The sequence below is a fragment of the Cinclus cinclus genome, chromosome 36, assembly GCF_963662255.1.
Source record: "Cinclus cinclus chromosome 36, bCinCin1.1, whole genome shotgun sequence".
Lineage (NCBI taxonomy): Eukaryota > Metazoa > Chordata > Aves > Passeriformes > Cinclidae > Cinclus > Cinclus cinclus.
This window is the reverse complement of record NC_085081.1, coordinates 358,034-381,670: the sequence shown is the minus strand read 5'-3', so window position 1 is coordinate 381,670 and position 23,637 is coordinate 358,034. Positions and strand designations below refer to the sequence as shown.

Sequence of the window (23,637 nt, the reverse complement as noted above, 5' to 3'; positions counted from 1 at the left end):
GACCACCTGGACCCTGTGAACACCTGGACCCCTTGAACACCTGGACCCCGTGACCACCTGGACCCCGTGACCACCTGAACCCCGTGACCACCTGGACCCTGTGATCACCTGGTCCCCGTGACCACCTGGATTGTGACCACCTGGACCCTGTGACCACCTGGACCCTGTGAACACCTGGATTGTGACCACCTGGACCCTGTGACCACCTGGATTGTGATCACCTGAACCCTGTGACCACCTGGACCCCGTGACCACCTGGACCCCGTGACCACCTGGACCCCGTGACCACCTGGTCCCCGTGACCACCTGGATTGTGACCACCTGGTCCCCATGAACACCTGGACTCACGACCCCTGTCCCCTGGTGGCCGCCTCCCTCCCCCCTCGCTGTCCCACCCGCGGCCGCCTCGGGCTCCTCCGGGCGATTGGGACATCGGAATGGACTGGTGGGACTGGTTTGAACTGGTGGGGACCTCAGGAGCCTCCCGGGCCTGGAATCCGGTCCCGGAACTGCCTCCCACGGCCCCAGCCTGGAATTCTGGGGGGACAAATCCCGGATTTGGGGGTTTTGTGGGGACAAATCCCAGATTTGGGGTTTTGGGAGGACAAATCCCGGATTTGGGGTTTTGTGGGGACAAATCCCAGATTTGGGGTTTTGGGAGGACAAATCCCGGATTTGGGGTTTTTGGGAGGACAAATCCCGGATTTGGGGTTTTGGGGGGACAAATCCCGGATTTGGGGTTTTATGGAAGGACAAATCCCGGATTTGGGGTTTTGGGGGGACAAATCCCGGATTTGGGGTTTTTTTGGGAGGACAAATCCCAGATTTGGGGTTTTGGGGGGACAAATCCCGGATTTGGGGTTTTTTTGGGAGGACAAATCCCAGATTTGGGGTTTTTGGGAGGACAAATCCCGGATTTGGGGTTTTTGGGGGGACAAATCCCGGATTTGGGGTTTTTTTGGGAGGACAAATCCCGGATTTGGGGTTCTGGGGGGACAAATCCCGGATTTGGGGTTTTTGTGGGAGGACAAATCCCAGATTTGGGGTTTTTGGGGGGACAAATCCCAGATTTGGGATTTTTGGGGGGACAAATCCCAGATTTGGGGTTTTATGGGAGGACAAGTCCCAGATTTGGGGTTTTTGTGGGAGGACAAATCCCAGATTTGGGGTTTTTGGGGGGACAAATCCCAGATTTGGGGTTTTTGGGAGGACAAATCCCAGATTTGGGGTTTTATGGGAGGACAAGTCCCAGATTTGGGGTTTTTTTGGGGATCCTCCAGCCACTGCCAGTGGTCATTCCTGGAAAAACCTCTCCTGGGAATTCTCCGACCCACCGGGAAATTTGGGAATCCAGTCCTGAGAGGGTTTGGGAATCGCGGGATTTGGGTCCAGAAGTGTCGGGATGGGGTCGGATGCGACGTTGCCGTCACAAAATTGCCGGGAATTCCATTCAGGAATGGATCCCAGAAGATCGGGATGGGGACGTTTCCCAGTGGGATCCTTCGGAATTCCCAGTGGGAATTCCCCAAAACCCCAAAACCGCTTTTCCCAAAAATTAACCCCGAAAAAAACCCCCAAAAAACCTGACCCAAAACTGACAAAATTCCCAAAGATTCCAGGGAAGGAGGAAGAAGAGGAGGAAGAGGAGGAAATTTCCATCCCCCATCCCCGAAATTTCCAGTATCCCCAAATTCCAGGCCGGAATTCCGGGGATAATTCCCGAAATCCATCCCAAAATTCCCCCACTCACGTTCCTGGCTGCCATTCCCGGTTCCCTGAGCCCGCGCCGGGACGGAGCCTCCGAGGAGGAGGAGGAGGAGGAGGAGGATGGGGATGAAGCCGAAGGCTCCGGGTCCATCGGGAGCCATTCCTGGAGGGAAAAAAAAAATGGGAATGAGGGGGTTAAATGTGGCCCCACCCCCCCCCCCCTCGTTATTCCCGAGGGATCCAGGTGGGATTTTGGGGGATTTAGGGGGATCCAGGTGGGAATTTGGGAAGATCCAGGTGGGATTTGGGGGGATTTGGGGGGATCCAGGTGGGAATTTGGGGGATTTGGGGGGATCCAGGTGGGAATTTGGGAAGATCCAGGTGGGATTTTGGGGAGATCCAGGTGGGATTTTGGGAGGATCCAGGTGGGATTTTGGGAAGATCCAGGTGGGATTTTGGGGGATTTGGGGGGGATCCAGGTGGGAATTTGGGGGATTTGGGGGGATCCAGGTGGGAATTTGGGAGGATCCAGGTGGGATTTTGGGAAGATCCAGGTGGGATTTTGGGAGGATCCAGGTGGGATTTTGGGAAGATCCAGGTGGGATTTTGGGGGATTTGGGGGGGATCCAGGTGGGAATTTGGGAAGATCCAGGTGGGAATTTGGGGGATTTGGGGGGATCCAGGTGGGAATTTGGGAAGATCCAGGTGGGATTTTGGGGGATTTGGGGGGATCCAGGTGGGAATTTGGGAAGATCCAGGTGGGAATTTGGGGGATTTGGGGGGATCCAGGTGGGAATTTGGGAAGATCCAGGTGGGATTTTGGGGGATTTGGGGGGATCCAGGTGGGAATTTGGGGAGATCCAGGTGGGATTTTGGGGAGATCCAGGTGGGATTTTGGGGGGATCCAGGTGAGATTTTTGGAGGGAATTTTTGGCGTCTCGGATTTTCTCCTCCCACTGGATTTGGGATTGGGGAGTTCGGGATTTCGGGAACCTCCTCCCTACACCCCCCCCAAAAAAAAAATAAAAAACAAATCCCGGGAATTCCGTGGGAAAGGCGGGATTTGGCGGCTTTCCCTAAATTTAAAAAATGGGGTTGGAGCCTTGGGAATGCCGGAATTCCCGGGGCTCACCTGGAGCGGGACTCACCTGGAGCGAGGGACGGGGCCGGGCAGGATCCGGGAAGAGCCGAGCAGGGAACATTTATGGGAATGAGGGGTGGGGGAGGGGTGGGGGAGGGGTGGGGGAGGGGAGGTGACTCAGGAGCCGTGGGAGGATCCCCCGGGAGGATCCCACGGGATGAGCGCGGGGGTGGGGGAGGGGGAGGGGGGGCCCGGCTTTGATGTCCCCGAGGATCCGCCCCTCCCCCACTGCTGAGTCCGGTCCTGGTCCTGATCCCGATCTTGATCCTGATCCTGATCCTGATCCAGGTCCCAATCCTGATCCTGGTCCCGATCCTGATCTTGATCCCGATCCTGATCCTGATCCCGATCCTGATCTTGATCCCGATCCTGATCCGGATCCTGGTTCTGATCCTGATCCTGATCCCAATCTTGATCCTGATCCTGATCACGATCCTGATCCCGATCTGATCCCGATCCTGATCCCGATCCTGGTCCCGATCCTGATCCCGATCCTGGTCCTGATCTTGATCCTGATCCCGATCCTGGTCCTGATCTTGATCCTGATCTTGATCCTGATCCTGATCCCGATCCTGATCTTGATCCTGATCCTGATCCTGATCCTGATCCCGATCCTGATCCGGATCCTGGTTCTGATCCTGATCCCAATCTTGATCCTGATCCTGGTCCCGATCTTGATCCTGGTCCCGATCCTGATCCTGATCCCGATCCTGATCCTGATCCTGGTCCCAATCCTGATCCGGATCCTGGTCCAGATCCCCGTCCCGATCCTGATCCTGATCCCGATCTTGATCCCAGTCCCAATCCTGATCCTGATCGGGATCCCGATCCTGATCCTGATCCTGGTCTTGCTCTTGACCCCAATCTCAATCCCGGTCTTGATTCTGATCCCAGTCCTGGTTCCGATCCCAATCCTGATCCCAGTCCTGCGTCTGGGTCCTGATCTCAGGTTCCCATCCTGGTTATGGACCCGATCCTGATCCCGATCCTGATCCTGATCCCAATCCCGATCCTGATCCGGATCCTGGTTCTGATCCTGATCCCAATCTTGATCCTGATCCTGGTCCCGATCTTGATCCTGGTCCCGATCCTGATCCTGATCCCGATCCTGATCCTGCTCCCAATCCCGATCCTGATCACAGTCCTGATCTTAGTCCTGATCCTGGTCCCGGTCCTGATCCTGATCCTGATCCTGATCCCAATCCCGATCCTGATCACAGTCCTGGTCCTGGTTCTGATCTCGATCCGGGTCCTGATCCTGATTCTGATCCTCATCACAATCCTGATCCTGATCCCGATCTCAGTCCCAGTCCTGATCCTGATCCTGATCCTGATCCAGATCCGGATCCTGATTCTGATCCTGATCCTGATCCTGATCCTAATCCTGATCCTAATCCAGATCCGGATCCTGATTCTGATCCTGATCCTGACCCTGATCCAGATCCTGATCCCGATCCTGATCCTGACCCTGATCCTAGTCCTGATCCTGATCCAGATCCTGATCCTGATCCTGACCCTGATCCTAGTCCTGATCCTGATCCAGATCCTGATCCTGATCCTGACCCTGATCCTAGTCCTGATCCTGATCCAGATCCTGATCCTGATCCCGCTCCCGATCCTGATCCTGATCCTGATCCTGATCCTGATCCTGATCCCGCTCCCGATCCTGATCCTGATCCTGATCCTGATCCTGATCCGGATCCCGACCCCAATCCCGATCCTCATCCCAATCCCGATCCTCATCCCCATTCCTGTCCCATCCATCCCATCCCCACCCAGGTGTGTCCCTGCCCCCAAGGTGTGTCCCCCCCAGGTGTGTGTCCCCCCCTCCAAGGTGTATCCCCCAGGTGTGTCCCTGCCCCCAAGGTGTGTGTCCCCCCCCCCAGGTGTGTCCCCCCCCCCAGGTGTGTCCCCCCCAGGTGTGTGTCCCCCCCTCCAAGGTGTGTTCCCCAGGTGTGTGTGTCCCCGCCCCCCCCCCCCCCCCCCCCCAGGTCCCACTTGGCCTCACCTGTCCCGGCCATTCCAGGCCCTTCCCAGGGCGTGTCCAGCCTGGCCAGGTGTGACCAGGTGTGACCAGGTGTGACCGGCCCGGCCCGGCGTCCCCAAATTCCCAGGGGACACCTGAGGAGACACCTGAGGGGTCATGGGGACACCTGAGGGGACACCAGGTGACACAGGGGACCACAAAGTGACACGAGGGACACCTGATGGGACACCTGAGGTGACACGAGGGGACAATGAGAGGACACGGGTGACACCTGAGGGGACACGAGGGGACACCTGAAGGGACACAGGTGACACCTGAAGGGACATGAGGGCACTGGAGGGGACACAGGTGACACCTGAGGGGACACCTGAAGTGACAGGAGGGGACAATGAGGGGACACGGGTGACACCTGAGCGGACACAAGGGGACACCTGAGGGGACATCAATGACACAAGGGGACACGAAGGGACAGAGAAAGGACACAGGTGACACCTGAAGGGAGACCTGAGGGAACACGAGGGGACCCCAGCAGTCCCCAAGCGCCAGGCAGGTGACACTGACGGTGACACTGACGGTGACAGTGCCACCACCCGGGCGGGGGAGGGGCCGGACCGGTCCCGCCGGTGTCGCCGGCCAGGTAATGACCCCTCCCCCACCCCGGTGTCACCAGGTGTCACCTCCGGGGCCGGGAGGGGACGCGCCACCCCCGCCCTGGCCCGCGCTGACACCGCAGGTGACACAGGAGACACGCGGGGGTGGCACTGGGTGACAGCGGGGGTGGCACTGAGGATACTGGGAACACTGGGAACACTGGGAACACTGGGAACACTGGGAACACTGGGTGGCCAACATGACGTCACTCACCGGTCACTCACCGGTCTCTCACTGGTCTCTCACTGGTCTCTCACTGGTCACTCACTGGTCACTCATTGGTCACTCACTGGTCTCTCACTGGTCTCTCACTGGTCTCTAACTGGTCACTCACTGGTCTCTCACTGGTCTCTCACTGGTCTCTCACTGGTCACTCACTGGTCACTCACCGGTCTCTCACCGGTCACTCACTGGTCACTCACCGGTCTCTCACCGGTCACTCACCGGTCACTCACCGGTCTCTCACTGGTCACTCACCGGTCTCTCACTGGTCACTCACCGGTCACTCACCGGTCACTCACTGGTCTCTCACTGGTCACTCACTGGTCACTCACCGGTCACTCACTGGTCACTCACCGGTCACTCACTGGTCACTCACTGGTCTCTCACTGGGCACCTCCCCCACCCACTGACCCCACTCCAGTGACCCCTCGAGGGGGCGGGGCTCTTTAAAGGGGCGGAGCCATTTGAAGGGCGTGGACACTTTGGGGCGGAGCTTCCGTTTATTTCGTGGGCGTGGTCAAGTTGGTGGTTTAGAGTTCCGGGGCGTGGCCAGTGTTGGGTGGGGCTGATTTGGGGCGTGGCCATTGATTTCCTCTTGTGGGCGGAGCCAATTCTGGGTGGGCGTGGTCATGCTGGGGGCGGGGCGTTGATGGATTTGGGGAATTTGGGGATTTCTGGGAAATTTGGGGTCGATTTTGGGTGGAGTTTTGGGTGGAATTTTGGGAATTTTGGGTTTCTGGGCACCAGGATTTTGATGGATATTTGGGGTGGGATTTTGGGGCGGAATTTTGGGGATTTTGGGGTGGAATTTTGGGAATTTCCGGCGGAAGTTTTGGGATTTTTGGGTTTCCTGACACCCGGATTTTGGGGTGGATTTTTGGGGTGGAATTTGGGATTTTGGGGTGGAATTTTGGGGTGAAATTTTTTGGGATTTTTGGGGTTCTGACTGGGATTTTCAGGGAGATTTCTTGGGATTTTGGCGTGGAATTTTGGGAGGATTTTTGGGATCTTTGGGGCCAACTTTTGGGGTGACTTTTTTATTTTGGGGTGACATTTTTTTTATTTTGGGGCGAAATTTTGGGGATTTTGGGTTTCTGGACACCGGGATTTTGGATGGATTTTTGGAATGGAGTTTTGGGGTTGTACCTGGGATTTTGGGGAGGAATTTTGGGATTTTGGGCTGGAATCTCTGGAATTTTTGGGGGGTTATTTTTGGGTATTTCAGTGCAGATTTTTGGCATTTTCGGATGGAATTTTTGGATTTTTTCCGTGGAAATTTGTTTATTTTTGGAGTGGATTTTGCTGTGGATTATGGACATTTTTTTGGGGGTGGATTTTTGGGAATTTTGGGGCGGTGTTTTGGGGGGATTTTTGGGAAGATTTTTGGGATTTCAGGGTGCAGTTTTTGGTATTTTGAGGTTCTGGACACCGGGATTTTGGGCTGGAATTTTGGGATTTTTGGAGTGGGTTTTATTGGAATTTTCTGTGCGGACTTCTGGATATTTTGGATTAAATTTTTGGGATTTCTGAGTGGAATTTTGTTTATTTTTGGGGTGGATTTTTTGATGGATTTTTGAGATTTTTAGTGCGGAATTTTGGGGATTTTTGGGGTGGATTTCCTGGGATTTGTGGATGGAAATTTGGGGATTTTGAGGTTCTGGACACCGGGATTTTGGGCTGGAATTTTGGGATTTTGGGCTGGAATCTCTGGAATTTTTGGGGGTTTTTTTTTGGGGTATTTCAGTGCAGATTTTTGGCATTTTCGGGTGGAATTTTTGGATTTTTTCCGTGGAACTTTGTTTATTTTTGGAGTGGATTTTGCTGTGGATTATGGACATTTTTTTGGGGGTGGATTTTTGGGAATTTTGGGGCGGTATTTTGAACAGATTTTTGGGAAGATTTTTGGGATATCAGGCTGCAATTTTTTTTTGGGGGGGGGAATTTTGAGCTTCAGCACACCGAGATTTCCTTGCGGCTAATTTTTATTTTTACGCTCCCCAACACCAGCACTTTGGGGGTCGATATTTCATTTTTTATTTTGAACTTTGAGGCCGTAACTCAGATTTTGGTGCAGATTTTTTTTTTTTTTTTTTTTCCCCACTCCCATCCCTCTTTTTTTTTTTTTTTTTTTTTTTTTTTTTTTGGAGTGGGGGGGGGGGGTTGGACCCGGCCATTTTTTGGGGTGGATTTTTTGGGGATTTTGGGTCAGTTGTGGGCCATGGTGTCGTGCAGCCAGCGGCCGTAGCGGCACAGGTTGACGTACACGCCCGGTTTTCGGGGGTCCCCGCACACCCCCGGACCCCACGAGGTGATTCCCTGCAGGCGCCCGTTGCACATCAGGGGACCCCCGGAGTCGCCCTGGAGGGAGAAAAATTTTGGGAGGGGAGAAGGGGTTGGTTCAGAAGTGAGACTCAAAAATAATAATAAAAAAAAAAAAAATTAAGGGAAAAATCGGCGCTGAAATAGCGGGGGAAAAAAAAAACAACAAAAAAAAACCCGGCGGGAACTGGGGGAAATTGCCCCAAAAAATTCAGCCGGGATTGGAGGAAACGGCGCAGAATGGAGGGAAATGGACTGGAAAGGATTCCAGGTAGGAGAAAAACAGCCCAAATTCACCCAAAATCGACAAAAATTCACCCAAAATCGACAAAAATTCACCCAAAATCGACAAAAATTCACCCAAAACCGACAAAAATTCACCCAAAATCGACCCAAATTCACCCAAAATCGACACGAATTCACCCAAAATCGACAAAAATTCACCCAAAATCGACACGAATTCAGCCAAAATCGACAAAAATTCACCCAAAACCGACACGAATTCACCCAAAATCGACAAAAATTCACCCAAAATCGACAAAAATTCACCCAAAATCGACACGAATTCACCCAAAATCGACTCGAATTCACCCAAAATCGACAAAAATTCACCCAAAATCGACAAAAATTCACCCAAAACCGACACGAATTCACCCAAAATCGACAAAAATTCACCCAAAATCGACTCGAATTCACCCAAAATCGACAAAAATTCACCCAAAATCGACAAAAATTCACCCAAAATCGACACGAATTCACCCAAAATCGACAAAAATTCACCCAAAACCGCCCCAAATTCACCCAAAATCGACAAAAATTCACCCAAAACCGACAAAAATTCACCCAAAATCGACTCAAATTCACCCAAAATCGACCCAAATTCACCCAAAATCGACACGAATTCACCCAAAATCGACAAAAATTCACCCAAAACCGACACGAATTCACCCAAAATCGACAAAAATTCACCCAAAATCGACAAAAATTCACCCAAAATCGACACGAATTCACCCAAAATCGACACGAATTCACCCAAAATCGACAAAAATTCACCCAAAATCGACAAAAATTCACCCAAAATCGACACGAATTCACCCAAAATCGACACGAATTCACCCAAAATCGACAAAAATTCACCCAAAATCGACAAAAATTCACCCAAAATCGACACGAATTCACCCAAAACCGACCAAAATTCACCCAAAATCGACAAAAATTCACCCAAAATCGACAAAAATTCACCCAAAATCGACCCAAATTCACCCAAAATCGACAAAAATTCACCCAAAATCGACTCAAATTCACCCAAAATCGACAAAAATTCACCCAAAATCGACTCAAATTCACCCAAAACCAACACGAATTCACCCAAAACCAACACGAATTCACCCAAAACCGCCCCAAATTCACCCAAAATCGACACGAATTCACCCAAAATCGACAAAAGTTCACCCAAAACCGACAAAAATTCACCCAAAACCGACACGAATTCACCCAAAATTCACCCAAATTGCCCCAAATTCACCCAAATTGACCCCAAATGACCCAGGATCGTCCAAATCCCACAAATCCACCCCAAACTGACCCCTCTCACCTGTCCCCTCTCACCTGTCCCAGTCTCACCTGTCCCCTCTCACCTGTCCCCTCTCACCTGTCCCCTCTCACCTGGCAGGTGTCGGCGCGGCTCCGGGGCTCTCCGGCACAGACCATGTTGGGGGTGATGGAGTCGGGGTAGATGCGGCGACAGGTGAGCTCAGGTATGATCCTCACCTGGCTGCAGTGCAGGTCCTGGGGGAACGTCACTGTGGGGACACCTGGGGTCACCTGGGGTCACACCTGGGGTCACACCTGGGGTCACACCTGGGGTCACACCTGGGGTCACCTGGGGTCACACCTGGGGTCACACCTGGGGCCACACCTGGGGTCACACCTGGGGTCACACCTGGGGCCACACCTGGGGTCACACCTGGGGTCACACCTGGGGCCACACCTGGGGTCACACCTGGGGTCACCTGGGGTCACACCTGGGGTCACACCTGGGATCACACCTGGGGTCACACCTGGGGTCACACCTGGGGTCACACCTGGGGTCACCTGGGGTCACACCTGGGGTCACACCTGGGATCACACCTGGGGTCACACCTGGGGGTCACACCTGGGGTCACCTGGGGTCACACCTGGGGTCACACCTGGGGTCACCTGGGGTCACCTGAGGCCACACCTCAGCAGGTAATGACTGATCTGAGCTCTCACCTGAGGCCAGGTAAGCCCCAAATTCCACCTCTCACCTGTCCCCTGCCCCTCACCTGTCCCAGGTGTGTCTCACCTTCTGGGCTGGTGGTGGAGCCCCAGCCGGAGATCTGGCAGGTAGTGCCAGGTGCGGCGCAGGTGCGGGCCAGCGGCAGGGGGCTCACCTGGCGGCTCAGGTGTGCCGGCACCTGCAGCCGCAGCAGCATCAGGTCGCCGTCCTTGGAGCTCTCGTTGTAGCCGGGGAAGCGGAAGATCCTCACCGAGCGCCGCCGCTGCTCACCTGGCGCAGGTGAGGCCTCGCCTGCCGCCGGGGGCTCACCTGGACCGGCCTCACCTGAGGGGCTTTCGTCCAGAGGGGCCTCACCTGGGCGCACCTGGTGGCGACCGCGGCCGCCCAGGCGGACACTGATGGGGCTGTGGGGAGAGGGGACAGGTGAGGGACAGGTGAGACAGGGACAGGTGAGACAGGTAAGGGACAGGGGAGGGACAGGTCAGTCAGGAGAGACAGGTAGGACAGGTGAGACAGGTGAGGGATGGAGGATAGGTGAGACAGGTGAGGCAGGTGGGACAGGAGGGACAGGTAACGGACAGGTGAGACAGGAGCCCCAGGTGGGGCTGTTACCTGTCCAGGTAAGCCCAACCCACACCAGGTGTGACTTGAGCCACTCCCCTTGTGCCCAGCTAAACCCCAGGTAAGCCCAGTACCTGCCCAGGTGAGCCCCCCATGCCTAGGTGTCCCCAGGTGTGCCCAGGTGTGCTGGGAGCCCCCTCCCCCATGCCCAGGTGTGCCCAGATGCCCCCAGGTGTGCCCAGGTGTCCCCAGGTGAGTTCCCCCCATGACCAGGTGTCCCCACGTGCCCCCAGGTACCCCCAGGTGTGCCCAGGTGCCCCCAGGTGTGCCCAGGTGTGCCCAGGTGCCCCCTCCCCCATGCCCAGGTGTGCCCAGATGCCCCCAGGTGTTCCCAGGTGCCCCCAGGTACCCCCAGGTGTTCCCAGGTGCCCCCAGGTGTGCCCAGGTGCCCCCTCCCCCATGCCCAGGTGTGTCCCCGTTACCTGTCCGTACCCGGGGGCGTGGCAGTGCGCGGCCGTCAGGACCCACCTGGGCGCCACCAGGGTCCCCCCGCAGATGAAGCGACGCCCCCGGAAGAGCGCGGCCTGCCAGGGCGGGGCACAGGTGTGTCCATCCAGCACCCACCTGGGCACCCTGGCACCTGCGGGACAGCCAGGTGAGCCAGGGCGGGGCACGGCTGGTATTTGGGGTCCCTCAGGTGAGATTTTGGGTTCCCCAGGTGAATTTTGGGGTCACTCAGGTGAGTTTTGGGATCCCCAGGTGAGTTTTGGGTCCCCCAGGTGAGTTTGGATTTCCCAGGTGAGTTTTGGGTCCCCCAGGTGAGTTTGGGGTCCCCCAGGTGAGTTTGGGGTTCCCCAGGTGAGTTTTGGGGTCCCTCAGGTGAGTTTTGGGTCCCCCAGGTGAGTTTGGGATTCCCCAGGTGAGTTTTGGGTCCCCCAGGTGAATTTTGGGTCCCCCAGGTGAGTTTGGGGTCCCCCAGGTGAGGTTTGGGTTCCCAGGTGAGTTTGGGGTTCCCCAGGTGAGTTTTGGGTCCCCCAGGTGAGTTTGGGGTTCCCCAGGTGAGTTTGGGGTCCCTCAGGTGAGTTTTGGGTCCCCAGGTGAGTTTGGGGTTCCCCAGGTGAGTTTTGGGTCCCCCAGGTGAGTTTGGGGTTCCCCAGGTGAGTTTTGGGTTCCCAGGTGAGTTTTGGGTCCCCCAGGTGAGTTTTGGGTTCCCAGGTGAGTTTGGGGTTCCCCAGGTGAGTTTTGGGTCCCCCAGGTGAGTTTGGGGTCCCTCAGGTGAGTTTTGGGTCCCCCAGGTGAGTTTTGGGTCCCTCAGGTGAGTTTTGGGTCCCCCAGGTGAGTTTTGGGTCCCCAGGTGAGTTTTGGGTTCCCCAGGTGAGTTTGGGGTTCCCCAGGTGAGGTTTGGGTCCCTCAGGTGAGTTTTGGGTCCCCCAGGTGAGTTTGGGGTTCCCCAGGTGAGTTTTGGGTTCCCAGGTGAGTTTGGGGTCCCCCAGGTGAGTTTTGGGTTCCCAGGTGAGTTTTGGGTTCCCCAGGTGAGTTTGGGGTTCCCCAGGTGAGTTTTGGGTCCCCCAGGTGAGTTTGGGGTTCCCCAGGTGAGTTTGGGGTCCCCCAGGTGAGTTTTGGGGTTCCCCAGGTGAGTTTTGGGTCCCCCAGGTGAGTTTTGGGTTCCCAGGTGAGTTTGGGGTTCCCCAGGTGAGTTTTGGGTCCCCCAGGTGAGTTTTGGGTTCCCCAGGTGAGTTTTGGGTCCCTCAGGTGAGTTTTGGGTCCCCCAGGTGAGTTTGGGGTTCCCCAGGTGAGTTTGGGTCCCCCAGGTGAGTTTGGGGTTCCCCAGGTGAGTTTGGGGTCCCCCAGGTGAGTTTGGGGTTCCCCAGGTGAGTTTCGGGTCCCCCAGGTGAGTTTGGGGTTCCCCAGGTGAGTTTTGGGTCCCCCAGGTGAGTTTGGGGTTCCCCAGGTGAGTTTTGGGTCCCCCAGGTGAGTTTTGGGTTCCCAGGTGAGTTTGGGGTTCCCCAGGTGAGTTTTGGGTCCCCCAGGTGAGTTTTGGGTTCCCCAGGTGAGTTTTGGGTCCCTCAGGTGAGTTTTGGGTCCCCCAGGTGAGTTTGGGGTTCCCCAGGTGAGTTTGGGTCCCCCAGGTGAGTTTGGGGTTCCCCAGGTGAGTTTGGGGTCCCCCAGGTGAGTTTGGGGTTCCCCAGGTGAGTTTCGGGTCCCCCAGGTGAGTTTGGGGTTCCCCAGGTGAGTTTGGGGTCCCCCAGGTGAGTTTTGGGTTCCCAGGTGAGTTTTGGGTCCCCCAGGTGAGTTTGGGGTTCCCCAGGTGAGTTTGGGGTCCCCCAGGTGAGTTTTGGGTCCCCCAGGTGAGTTTGGGGTTCCCCAGGTGAGTTTTGGGTTCCCAGGTGAGTTTTGGGTCCCCCAGGTGAGTTTTGGGTCCCCCAGGTGAGTTTCGGGTCCCCCAGGTGAGTTTGGGTCCCCCAGGTGAGTTTGGGTCCCCCAGGTGAGTTTTGGGTCCCCCAGGTGAGTTTTGGGTCCCCCAGGTGAGTTTGGGGTCCCCCAGGTGAGTTTTGGGTTCCCCAGGTGAGTTTTGGGTTCCCAGGTGAGTTTTGGGTCCCCCAGGTGAGTTTTGGGTCCCCCAGGTGAGTTTGGGGTCCCCCAGGTGAGTTTTGGGTCCCCCAGGTGAGTTTTGGGTTCCCAGGTGAGTTTCGGGTCCCCCAGGTGAGTTTGGGTCCCCCAGGTGAGTTTGGGTCCCCCAGGTGAGTTTTGGGTCCCCCAGGTGAGTTTGGGGTCCCCCAGGTGAGTTTTGGGTCCCCCAGGTGAGTTTGGGTCCCCCAGGTGAGTTTTGGGTCCCCCAGGTGAGGTTTGGGTCCCCAGGTGAGTTTGGGGTCCCCCAGGTGAGTTTGGGGTTCCCAGGTGAGTTTGGGGTCCCCCAGGTGAGTTTGGGGTTCCCCAGGTGAGGTTTGGGTCCCTCAGGTGAGTTTTGGGTTCCCAGGTGAGTTTTGGGTCCCCCAGGTGAGTTTGGGGTCCCTCAGGTGAGTTTTGGGTCCCCCAGGTGAGTTTGGGGTTCCCCAGGTGAGTTTTGGGTCCCCCAGGTGAGTTTGGGGTCCCCCAGGTGAGTTTTGGGGTTCCCCAGGTGAATTTTGGGTCCCCCAGGTGAGTTTTGGGTTCCCAGGTGAGTTTGGGGTCCCTCAGGTGAGTTTTGGGTCCCCCAGGTGAGTTTTGGGTTCCCCAGGTGAGTTTTGGAGTCCCTCAGGTGAGTTTTGGGGTTCCCCAGGTGAGTTTTGGGTCCCCCAGGTGAGTTTGGGGTCCCTCAGGTGAGTTTTGGGGTTCCCCAGGTGAGTTTTGGGTCCCCCAGGTGAGTTTGGGGTCCCCCAGGTGAGTTTTGGGTTCCCCAGGTGAGTTTTGGGTCCCCCAGGTGAGTTTGGGGTTCCCCAGGTGAGTTTTGGGTCCCCAGGTGAGTTTGGGGTCCCCCAGGTGAGTTTGGGGTTCCCCAGGTGAGTTTTGGGGTCCCCCAGGTGAGTTTTGGGGTTCCCCAGGTGAGTTTGGGGTCCCCCAGGTGAGTTTTGGGTTCCCCAGGTGAGTTTTGGGTTCCCAGGTGAGTTTGGGGTTCCCCAGGTGAGTTTTGGGTCCCCCAGGTGAGTTTGGGGTTCCCCAGGTGAGTTTGGGGTCCCTCAGGTGAGTTTTGGGTCCCCAGGTGAGTTTTGGGTTCCCCAGGTGAGTTTGGGGTTCCCCAGGTGAGTTTGGGGTTCCCCAGGTGAGTTTCGGGGTCTCACCTGAGGCCGGGGGCAGCAGCAGCAGCAGCAGGAGCCACATCCCTGGAATGGGGGAAGGATTAATTAATGAATGAATTAATTAATGGGAGCGGGGGTTAATTAATTAATTAATGGGATCGGGGTTAATTAATTAATTAATGGGATCGGGAGTTAATGAATTCATTATTGGGATCGGGGGTTAATTAATTAATGGGTTTGGGGATTAATTAATTAATGGGATAGGGGAATTAATTAATGGGATTGAGACTTAATTAATAGGATTGGAGATTGATTAATTAATTAATGGGATCGGAAGTTACTTAATTCATTAAGGGGATTGGGGGTTAATTAATTAATGGGATTGAGCTTTAATTAATGGGTTTGGGGATTAATTAATTAATGGGATTGGGGAATTAATTAATGGGATTGAGATTTAATTAATAGGATCAGAGATTGATTAATTAATTAATGGGATCGGGGGTTAATGAATTAATTAATGGGATTGGGGGTTAATTAATTAATGGGATTGAGCTTTAATTAATGGGTTTTTTGGATTAATTAATTAATGGGATTGAGATTTAATTAATAGGATTGGAGATTGATTAATTAATTAATGGGATCGGGGGTTAATGAATTAATTAATGGGATTGGGGGTTAATTAATTAATGGGATCGGGGGTTAATGAATTAATGGGTTTGGGAATTAATTAATTAATGGCATTGGTGAATTAATTAATGGGATTGAGATTTAATTAATAGGATCAGAGATTGATTAATTAATTAATGGGATCGGGGGTTAATGAATTAATTAATGGGATTGGGGGTTAATTAATTAATGGGATCGGGGGTTAATTAATTCATTAATGGGATTGAGCTTTAATTAATGGGTTTGGGGATTAATTAATTAATGGGATTGGGGAATTAATTAATGGGATTGAGATTTAATTAATAGGATTGGAGATTGATTAATTAATTAATGGGATCGGGGGTTAATTAATTCATTAATGGGATTGGGGGTTAATGAATTAATGGGATCGGGGAATTAATTAATTAATTAATGGGATTGAGCTTTAATTAATGGGTTTGGGGATTAATTAATTAATGGGATGGGGGATTAAGTAATTAATGGATTGGGGATTAATTAATGGGATTGGGGAATTAATTATTTGGATTGGGGATTAATTAATGAGAATTAATTAATTAATGGTTGGGAATTAATTAATTAATGGTTGGGAATTAATTAATTAATGGGATCGGGGATTAATAAATTAATTAAGGGGATTTGGAATTAATTAATGGCTTTGGGGATTGATTACTTAATTAATGGGATGGGGGAATTAATTAATGGGATTGGGAATTAATTAATGGGAATTAATTAATGGGATTGGGGATTAATAATTAATGGGATTGGGGATTAATAATTAATGGGATTCAGAATTAATTAATGTTTTTGGGGATTAATTAATTTATTAATTGGATTGGGATTAATTAATGGGAATGGGAATTAATTAATTAATGGGATTGGTGATTAATTAATTAATAGGATTGGTGATTAATTAATTAATGGGATTGGTGATTAATTAATTAATGGGATTGGGGATTAATTAATTATTGGGATTGGGGATTAATTAATGGGATTTGGAATTAATTAATTGATGGGATCGGGGATTAATTAATTAATGGGATTAAAAACCAGGAATTTTTGGATTTGGAAAATTGGGGAATTTGGGAAAAATGGGAATTTGGGAGAAGAAATTCCCTCGGGATCACCTGAAATTATCCCGGAAAATCCCAAAATTTCCCCGGAAAATCCCAAAATTTCCCCAGAAAATCCCAAAATCCTCCCGGAAAATCCCAAAATTCTCCCGGAAAATCCCAAAATTCTCCCGGAAAATCCCAAAATTCTCCCGGAAATCCCAAAATTCCCCCCGAAAATCCCAAAATTTCCCCGGAAAATCCCAAAATCCTCCCGGAAAATCCCAGAATTTCCCCGGAAAATCCCAAAATTCCCTGGAAAATCCCAAAATTCTCCCATGAAATCCCAAAATCCTTCCAGAAAATCCCAAAATTTCCCCGGAAAATCCCAAAATTCTCCTGAAAAATCCCAAAATTCTCCCGGAAATCCCAAAATTCCCCCCGAAAATCCCAAAATTCCCCCCGAAAATCCCAAAATTTCCCCGGAAAATCCCAAAATCCTCCCGGAAAATCCCAAAACTCTCCCGGAAAATCCCCAAAATTCCTTTGGGAACCCCGAAATCCTTCCCGGAAAAACCCAAAATCCTCCCGGAAAATCCCAAATTTCCCCGGAAAATCCCAAAATTCCCTGGAAAATCCTAAAATCCCAAAACTCTCCCGGAAAATCCCAAAATCCTCCTGGAAAATCCTAAAATGCCCCCGGAAAATCCCAAAATTTCCCCGGAAAATCCCAAAATTTCCCCGGAAAATCCCAAAATTCCTTTGGGAACCCCGAAATCCTTCCCGGAAAATCCCAAATTTCCCCGGAAAAATCCCAAAATTCTCCCGGAAAATCCCAAATTTCCCGGGAAAATCCCAAAATCCTCCCAGAAAATCCCAAAATTCCTTTGGAAAATCCCAAAATTCTCCCGGAAAATCCCAAAATTCCTTTGGGAACCCCGAAATCCTTCCCGGAAAAATCCCAAAATTCTCCTGAAAAATCCCCAAATCCTCCCGGAAAATCCCAAAATTTCCCCCGAAAATCCCAAAACTCTCCCGGAAAATCCCAAAATTCCTTTGGGAACCCCGAAATCCTTCCCGGAAAATCCCAAAATTCTCCTGAAAAATCCCCAAATCCTCCCGGAAAATCCCAAAATCCTCCCGGAAAATCCCAAAATCCTCCCGGAAAATCCCAAAATGCCCCCGGAAAATCCCAAAATCCTCCCGGAAAATCCCAAAATCCTCCCGGAAAATCCCAAAACTCTCCCGGAAAATCCCCAAAATTCTCCTGAAAAATCCCCAAATCCCCCTGGAAAATCCCGACATTCCTTTGAAAAACCCCAAAATCATTCCCGGATTTTTTTTATTTTTTATTTTTTTTTTTTCGAAAATCCCAAAATTCCCCCGGGATCACCTGAAATTTCCCCCCGGGAAAATCTCACCAAAAAAAAATTCCTTTGGAAAAACCCCAAAAATTCCCGATTCCGGAATTCTCACCTGTCCCGATCCCGATCGCGATCCCGGCAATCCTCGGCAATCCTCGGGAATCCTCGGCAATCCTCGGGAATCCTCGGGAATTCTCGGCAATCCTCGGGAATTGTCGGCAGGAGGAGGAGGAGGAGGCGCCTCTCTAATCCCAAAAAAATCCCTTCCGGGATTGGGAGCGGCAATTCCCGGGAGCCGGCCCGGAAAAATGGGAAAAAATTCCCCTCCCCCACCCCCCCTTCAAAAAAAAAAAAAAAAAAAAAATTAAATGGGGAGGAAATCCCAAAAAAATTGGGGAGGAAATTCCAAAAAATGAGAAAAAAATTTCCTGAAATTGGGGAAGAAGTTCCCGAAAAAAATGGGGAAGAAATTCCTTAAAAAATGGAGAAGAAATCCCAAAAAATTGGGGAGGAAACCCCAAAAAATGGGGAAAAAATTCCTGAAATTGGGGAAGAAGTTCCCGAAAAAAATGGGGAAGAAATTCCTAAAAAAATGGAAAAGAAATCCCAAAAAATGGGGAAGAAATTCCTTAAAAAATGGAGAAGAAATCCCAAAAAATTGGGGAGGAAACCCCAAAAAATGGGGAAAAAATTCCTGAAATTGGGGAAGAAGTTCCCGAAAAAAATGGGGAAGAAATTCCTAAAAAAATGGAAAAGAAATCCCAAAAAATGGGGAAGAAGTTCCCCAAACAATGGGGAAGAAATTCCTAAAAAATTGGGGAGGAAATTCCTAAAAATGGGGAAAAAAAATTCCTGAAATTGGGGAAGAAGTTCCCAAAAAAATGGGGAAGCAATTCCTAAAAAAATGGAGAAGAAATCCCAAAAAATTGGGGAAGAAATCCCAAAAAAAATGGGGGGAAAATCCCCAAAATTGGGGAGGAAATCCCAGAATGGGTCATTCAGTCCCAGTTCAATCCCAGTTCAGTCCCAGTTCAATCCCAGTTCAATCCCAGTTCAGTCCCAGTTCAGTCCCAGTTCAGTCCCAGTTCAATCCCAGTTCAGTCCCAGTTCAGTCCCAGTTCAGCCCAGTTCAGTCCCAGTTCAATCCCAGTTCAGTCCCAGTTCAGTCCCAGTTCAATCCCAGTTCAGTCCCAGTTCAATCCCAGTTCAGTCCCAGTTCAGTCCCAGTTCAGCCCAGTTCAGTCCCTGTTCAATCCCAGTTCAGTCCCAGTTCAGCCCAATTCATCCCCAGTTCAATCCCACTTCAGCCCAGTTCAGTCCCAGTTCAATCCCAGTTCAGTCCCAGTTCAGTCCCAGTTCTGCCCAGTTCAATCCCAGTTCAGTCCCAGTTCAATCCCAGTTCAATCCCAGTTCAGTCCCAGTTCAATCCCAGTTCAATCCCAGTTCAGCCCAGTTCAGTCCCAGTTCAGTCCCAGTTCAGTCCCAGTTCAATCCCAGTTCAGTCCCTGTTCAGCCCAGTTCAGTCCCAGTTCAATCCCAGTTCAGTCCCAGTTCAGCCCAATTCATCCCCAGTTCAATCCCACTTCAGCCCAGTTCAGTCCCAGTTCAATCCCAGTTCAATCCCAGTTCAGTCCCAGTTCAATCCCAGTTCAATCCCAGTTCAGCCCAGTTCAGTCCCAGTTCAGTCCCAGTTCAGTCCCAGTTCAATCCCAGTTCAGTCCCAGTTCAGTCCCAGTTCAGTCCCAGTTCAATCCCAGTTCAGTCCCTGTTCAGCCCAATTCATCCCCAGTTCAATCCCAGTTCAGCCCAGTTCTGCCCAGTTCAATCCCAGTTCAGTCCCAGTTCAGCCCAATTCATCCCCAGTTCAATCCCACTTCAGCCCAGTTCAGTCCCAGTTCAATCCCAGTTCAGTCCCAGTTCAGCCCAGTTCAGTCCCAGTTCAATCCCAGTTCAGTCCCAGTTCAATCCCAGTTCAGTCCCTGTTCAGCCCAGTTCAATCCCGGTTCAATCCCAGTTCATCCCAGTTCATCCCCAGTTACCTCCAGTCCCTCCCAGTTCATTCCAGTCCATCCAAGTCCATTTCAGTTCATTCCCATTCAATCCCAGTTCATCCCAGTTCAGTCCAGTCACTCCCAGTTCATTCCCAGTTCCCTCCCAGTCTCTCCCAGTATCCCCCACTGCCTTCACCAGTCCACCCCAGTATATCCCAGTATCCCCCAGTCCACTCCAGTCTCTCCCAGTTGATCCCAGTTCCCCCCAGTCCCTCCCGGTTTGCCCCAGGCAGGACGGGCTCTCCCAGTTCCCTGATCCCAGTTGGCCCCAGTCCCAAACTGGGAGGGACTGGGAAGGGCCATGCTGAGTCAGCACCTCCGGGGCTTTAAACTGGGAAACTCCCAGTTCATCCCAGTTCAGCCCAGTTCATCACAGTTCATCCCAGTGCTCCCAGTAATCCCCAGTTCATCCCACTCCCTCCCAGTTCATCCCAGCAACTCCCAGTCCTTCCCAATTCCCCTCCAGTTCATCCCAGTGCTCCCAGTAAGGACCAGTCCATGCCAGTAACTTCACAGACCCCTCCCAGTTCATCCCACTAACCTCCAGTTCCCTCCCAGTTCATCCCAGTCCCTCCCAGTTCATCCCAGTGACCCCCAGTTCTCACCCAGTTCATCCCAGTGCTCCCAGTAATGCCCAGACCCATCCCAGTATCCCCTCCCTGTCCCTTCCCAGTGCTCCCAGCTCATCCCAGTAACCCTCAATCCCTTCCCAGTCCCTCCCAGTAACCCACTCCAGTCCGTCCCAGTAACCCCCAGTTCCGTTCCAGTTCATCCCAGTCCAATCCCAGTTCAGTCCAGTCCCTCCCTGTGCAATCCCAGTGCCTCCCAGTTTTCCCAGTAACCCTCTGCACTCCCTCAGTCCATCCCAGTATCCCCAGTTACTCCTCCCAGTAACCCTCAATCCTCTCCCAGTCCATCCCAGTAACCCCCAGTTCCCACCCAGTCCATCCCAGTAACCCCCAGTGCCCTCCCAGTTCATCCCAGTGCTCCCAGTTCATCCCAGTAACCCCCACCACTCCTCCCACTTCATCCCAGTAACCCCCAATCCCTTCCCAGTTCATCCCAGTGACCCCCAGTGCCCTCCCAGTTCATCCCAGTGACCCCCAGTTCCCACCCAGTTCATCCCAGTGACCCCCAGTTCTCACCCAGTTCATCCCAGTGCTCCCAGTAACGCCCAGACCCATCCCAGTGTCCCCTCCCAGTCCCTTCCCAGTGCTCCCAGTTCATCCCAGTAACCCCCAGTGCCCTCCCAGTTCATCCCAGTAAGGCCCAGACTCATCCGTGTCCCTTCCCAGTGCTCCCAGTTCATCCCAGTAACCCCCAGTGCCCTCCCAGTTCATCTGAGTAACCCTCAATCCCCTCCCAGTTCATCCCAGTAACCCCCAGTGCCCTCCCAGTTCATCTGAGTAACCCTCAATCCCCTCCCAGTTCATCCCAGTAACCCCCAGTGCCCTCCCAGTTCATCCCAGTAACCCTCAATCCCCTCCCAGTTCATCCCAGTAACCCCCAGTGCCCTCCCAGTTCATCTGAGTAACCCTCAATCCCCTCCCAGTTCATCCCAGTGCCCTCCCAGTTCATCCCAGTAACCCTCAATCCCCTCCCAGTTCATCCCAGTAACCCCCAGTGCCCTCCCAGTTCATCCCGGTGCTCCCAGTAAGGCCCAGACCCATCCCAGTATCCCCTCCCAGTTCTACCCCCCCAGGACTTCTTTCCCCACCATTAATTAACCCCGTCATTAATTAACCCCACCAATTAAAATGGCAATTAATCAATTGCGCAGCGAATGAACAACTTCCGTTAATTAACGAACAACTTCCGTTAATTAATTAAACAACTTCCGTTAATTAATGAACAACTTCCGTTAATTAATGAACCCCTGCCGTTAATTAATGAACAACTTCTGTTAATTGAACAACTTCCGTTAATTGAACAACTTCCGTTAATTAATGAACAACTTCCGTTAATTAATGAACAACTTCCGTTAATTGAACAACTTCCGTTAATTAACGAGCAACTTCCGTTAATTAATGAACAACTTCCGTTAATTAATGAACAACTTCCGTTAATTGAACAACTTCCGTTAATTAACGAGCAACTTCCGTTAATTAATGAACAACTTCCGTTAATTAATGAACAACTTCCGTTAATTAATGAACAACTTCCGTTAATTAATTAAACAACTTCCGTTAATTGAACAACTTCCGTTAATTAATGAACAACTTCCGTTAATTGAACAACTTCCGTTAATTAACGAACCTCTGCCATTAATTAATGAACAACTTCCGTTAATTAATTAAACAACTTCCGTTAATTAAACAACTTCCGTTAATTAACGAACAACTTCCGTTAATTAATGAACCACTGCCATTAATTAATGAACAACTTCCGTTAATTAAACAACTTCCGTTAATTAATGAACCACTGCCGTTAATTAATGAACAACTTCTGTTAATTAACGAACCTCTGCCATTAATTAACGAACAACTTCCGTTAATTAACGAACAACTTCCGTTAATTAACGAACCACTGCCGTTAATTAAGGAACCACTTCCGTTAATTAATGAACAACTTCCGTTAATTAAACAACTTCCGTTAATTAACGAACCCCTGCCGTTAATTAATGAACAACTTCCGTTAATTAAACAACTTCCGTTAATTAATGAACAACTTCCGTTAATTAATGAACAACTTCCGTTAATTAACGAACTGCTGCCGTTAATTAACGAGCAACTTCCGTTAATTAACGAACAACTTCCGTTAATTAATGAACAACTTCCGTTAATTAATGAACAACTTCCGTTAATTAAACAACTTCTGTTAATTGAACAACTTCCGTTAATTAATGAACAACTTCCGTTAATTAATTAAACAACTTCCGTTAATTAATGAACCACTGCTGTTAATTAATGAACAACTTCCGTTAATTAAGGAACAACTTCCGTTAATTAATTAAACAACTTCCGTTAATTGAACAACTTCCGTTAATTAATGAACCCCTGCCGTTAATTAACGAACAACTTCCGTTAATTAATGAACAACTTCCGTTAATTAATTAAACAACTTCCGTTAATTAACGAGCAACTTCCGTTAATTAACGAACAACTTCCGTTAATTAACGAACAACTTCCGTTAATTAATGAACAACTTCCATTAATTAACGAACCTCTGCCATTAATTAATGAACCACTGCCGTTAATTAAACAACTTCCGTTAATTAATGAACAACTTCCATTAATTAATGAACAACTTCCGTTAATTAACGAACCCCTGCCGTTAATTAACGAACCGCTGCCGTTAATTAATGAACAACTTCCGTTAATTAAGGAACCACTTCCGTTAATTAACGAACAACTTCCGTTAATTAACGAACCCCTGCCGTTAATTAATGAACAACTTCCGTTAATTAAGGAACCACTTCCGTTAATTAACGAACAACTTCCGTTAATTAACGAACAACTTCCGTTAATTAACAAACCCCTGCCGTTAATTAAGGAACCACTGCTGTTAATTAACGAACCACTGCCGTTAATTAATGAACAACTTCCATTAATTAACAAACCACTGCCGTTAATTAACGAACAACTTCCGTTAATTAATGAACAACTTCCGTTAATTAACGAACCCCTGCCGTTAATTAACGAACAACTTCCATTAATTAACGAACCCCTGCCGTTAATTAACGAACCCCTGCCGTTAATTAATTCATTAACCCCAGTTAACGTCCCCCATGCAAGAAATAAACCCCAGTCATTAATTAAAACCCAGCTGTGCCCGTAATTAACTCAATCCGCAATTAAGTCATTAACTCCAATTAAGGCCTGTAATTATTCATCCCCCCCACTAATTAGTTAATAAACATTAATTAATAACCCCCCAGAAATCACCTGTTCTGCTAATCAGCATGCCCGGGATTTAATTAAACCCACGCAGCAATTAATTTTCC

At 50.7% G+C, this 23,637-nt stretch overlaps 1 protein-coding gene across 1 annotated transcript; it reads right to left on the bottom strand.

The window, feature by feature from the left end:
- Positions 1-7,864: 7,864 nt before the first annotated feature.
- LOC134055870 (kallikrein-14-like) lies at positions 7,865-23,597 on the bottom strand. Its single transcript, XM_062512340.1, has 6 exons — positions 23,579-23,597; positions 11,341-11,488; positions 10,663-10,691; positions 10,354-10,578; positions 9,693-9,829; positions 7,865-8,066 (listed from the first exon to the last, which is right to left on the bottom strand). The coding sequence occupies exons 1-6, from the start codon at positions 23,595-23,597 to the stop codon at positions 7,914-7,916; spliced, it is 711 nt and encodes a 236-aa protein (XP_062368324.1). The 3' UTR covers positions 7,865-7,913.
- Between the last annotated feature and the right edge of the window lie 40 nt (positions 23,598-23,637).

Excerpts from the sequence above, each read along its gene's own strand:
- LOC134055870 (XM_062512340.1), bottom strand. Across the intron at positions 9,830-10,353 it reads CTCCACCACCAGCCCAGAAG|TGACGTTCCCCCAGGACCTG; the intron begins GTGAGACACACC and ends GTGTCCCCACAG. Across the intron at positions 8,067-9,692 it reads GCCGCGCCGACACCTGCCAG|GGCGACTCCGGGGGTCCCCT; the intron begins GTGAGAGGGGAC and ends TTCTCCCTCCAG.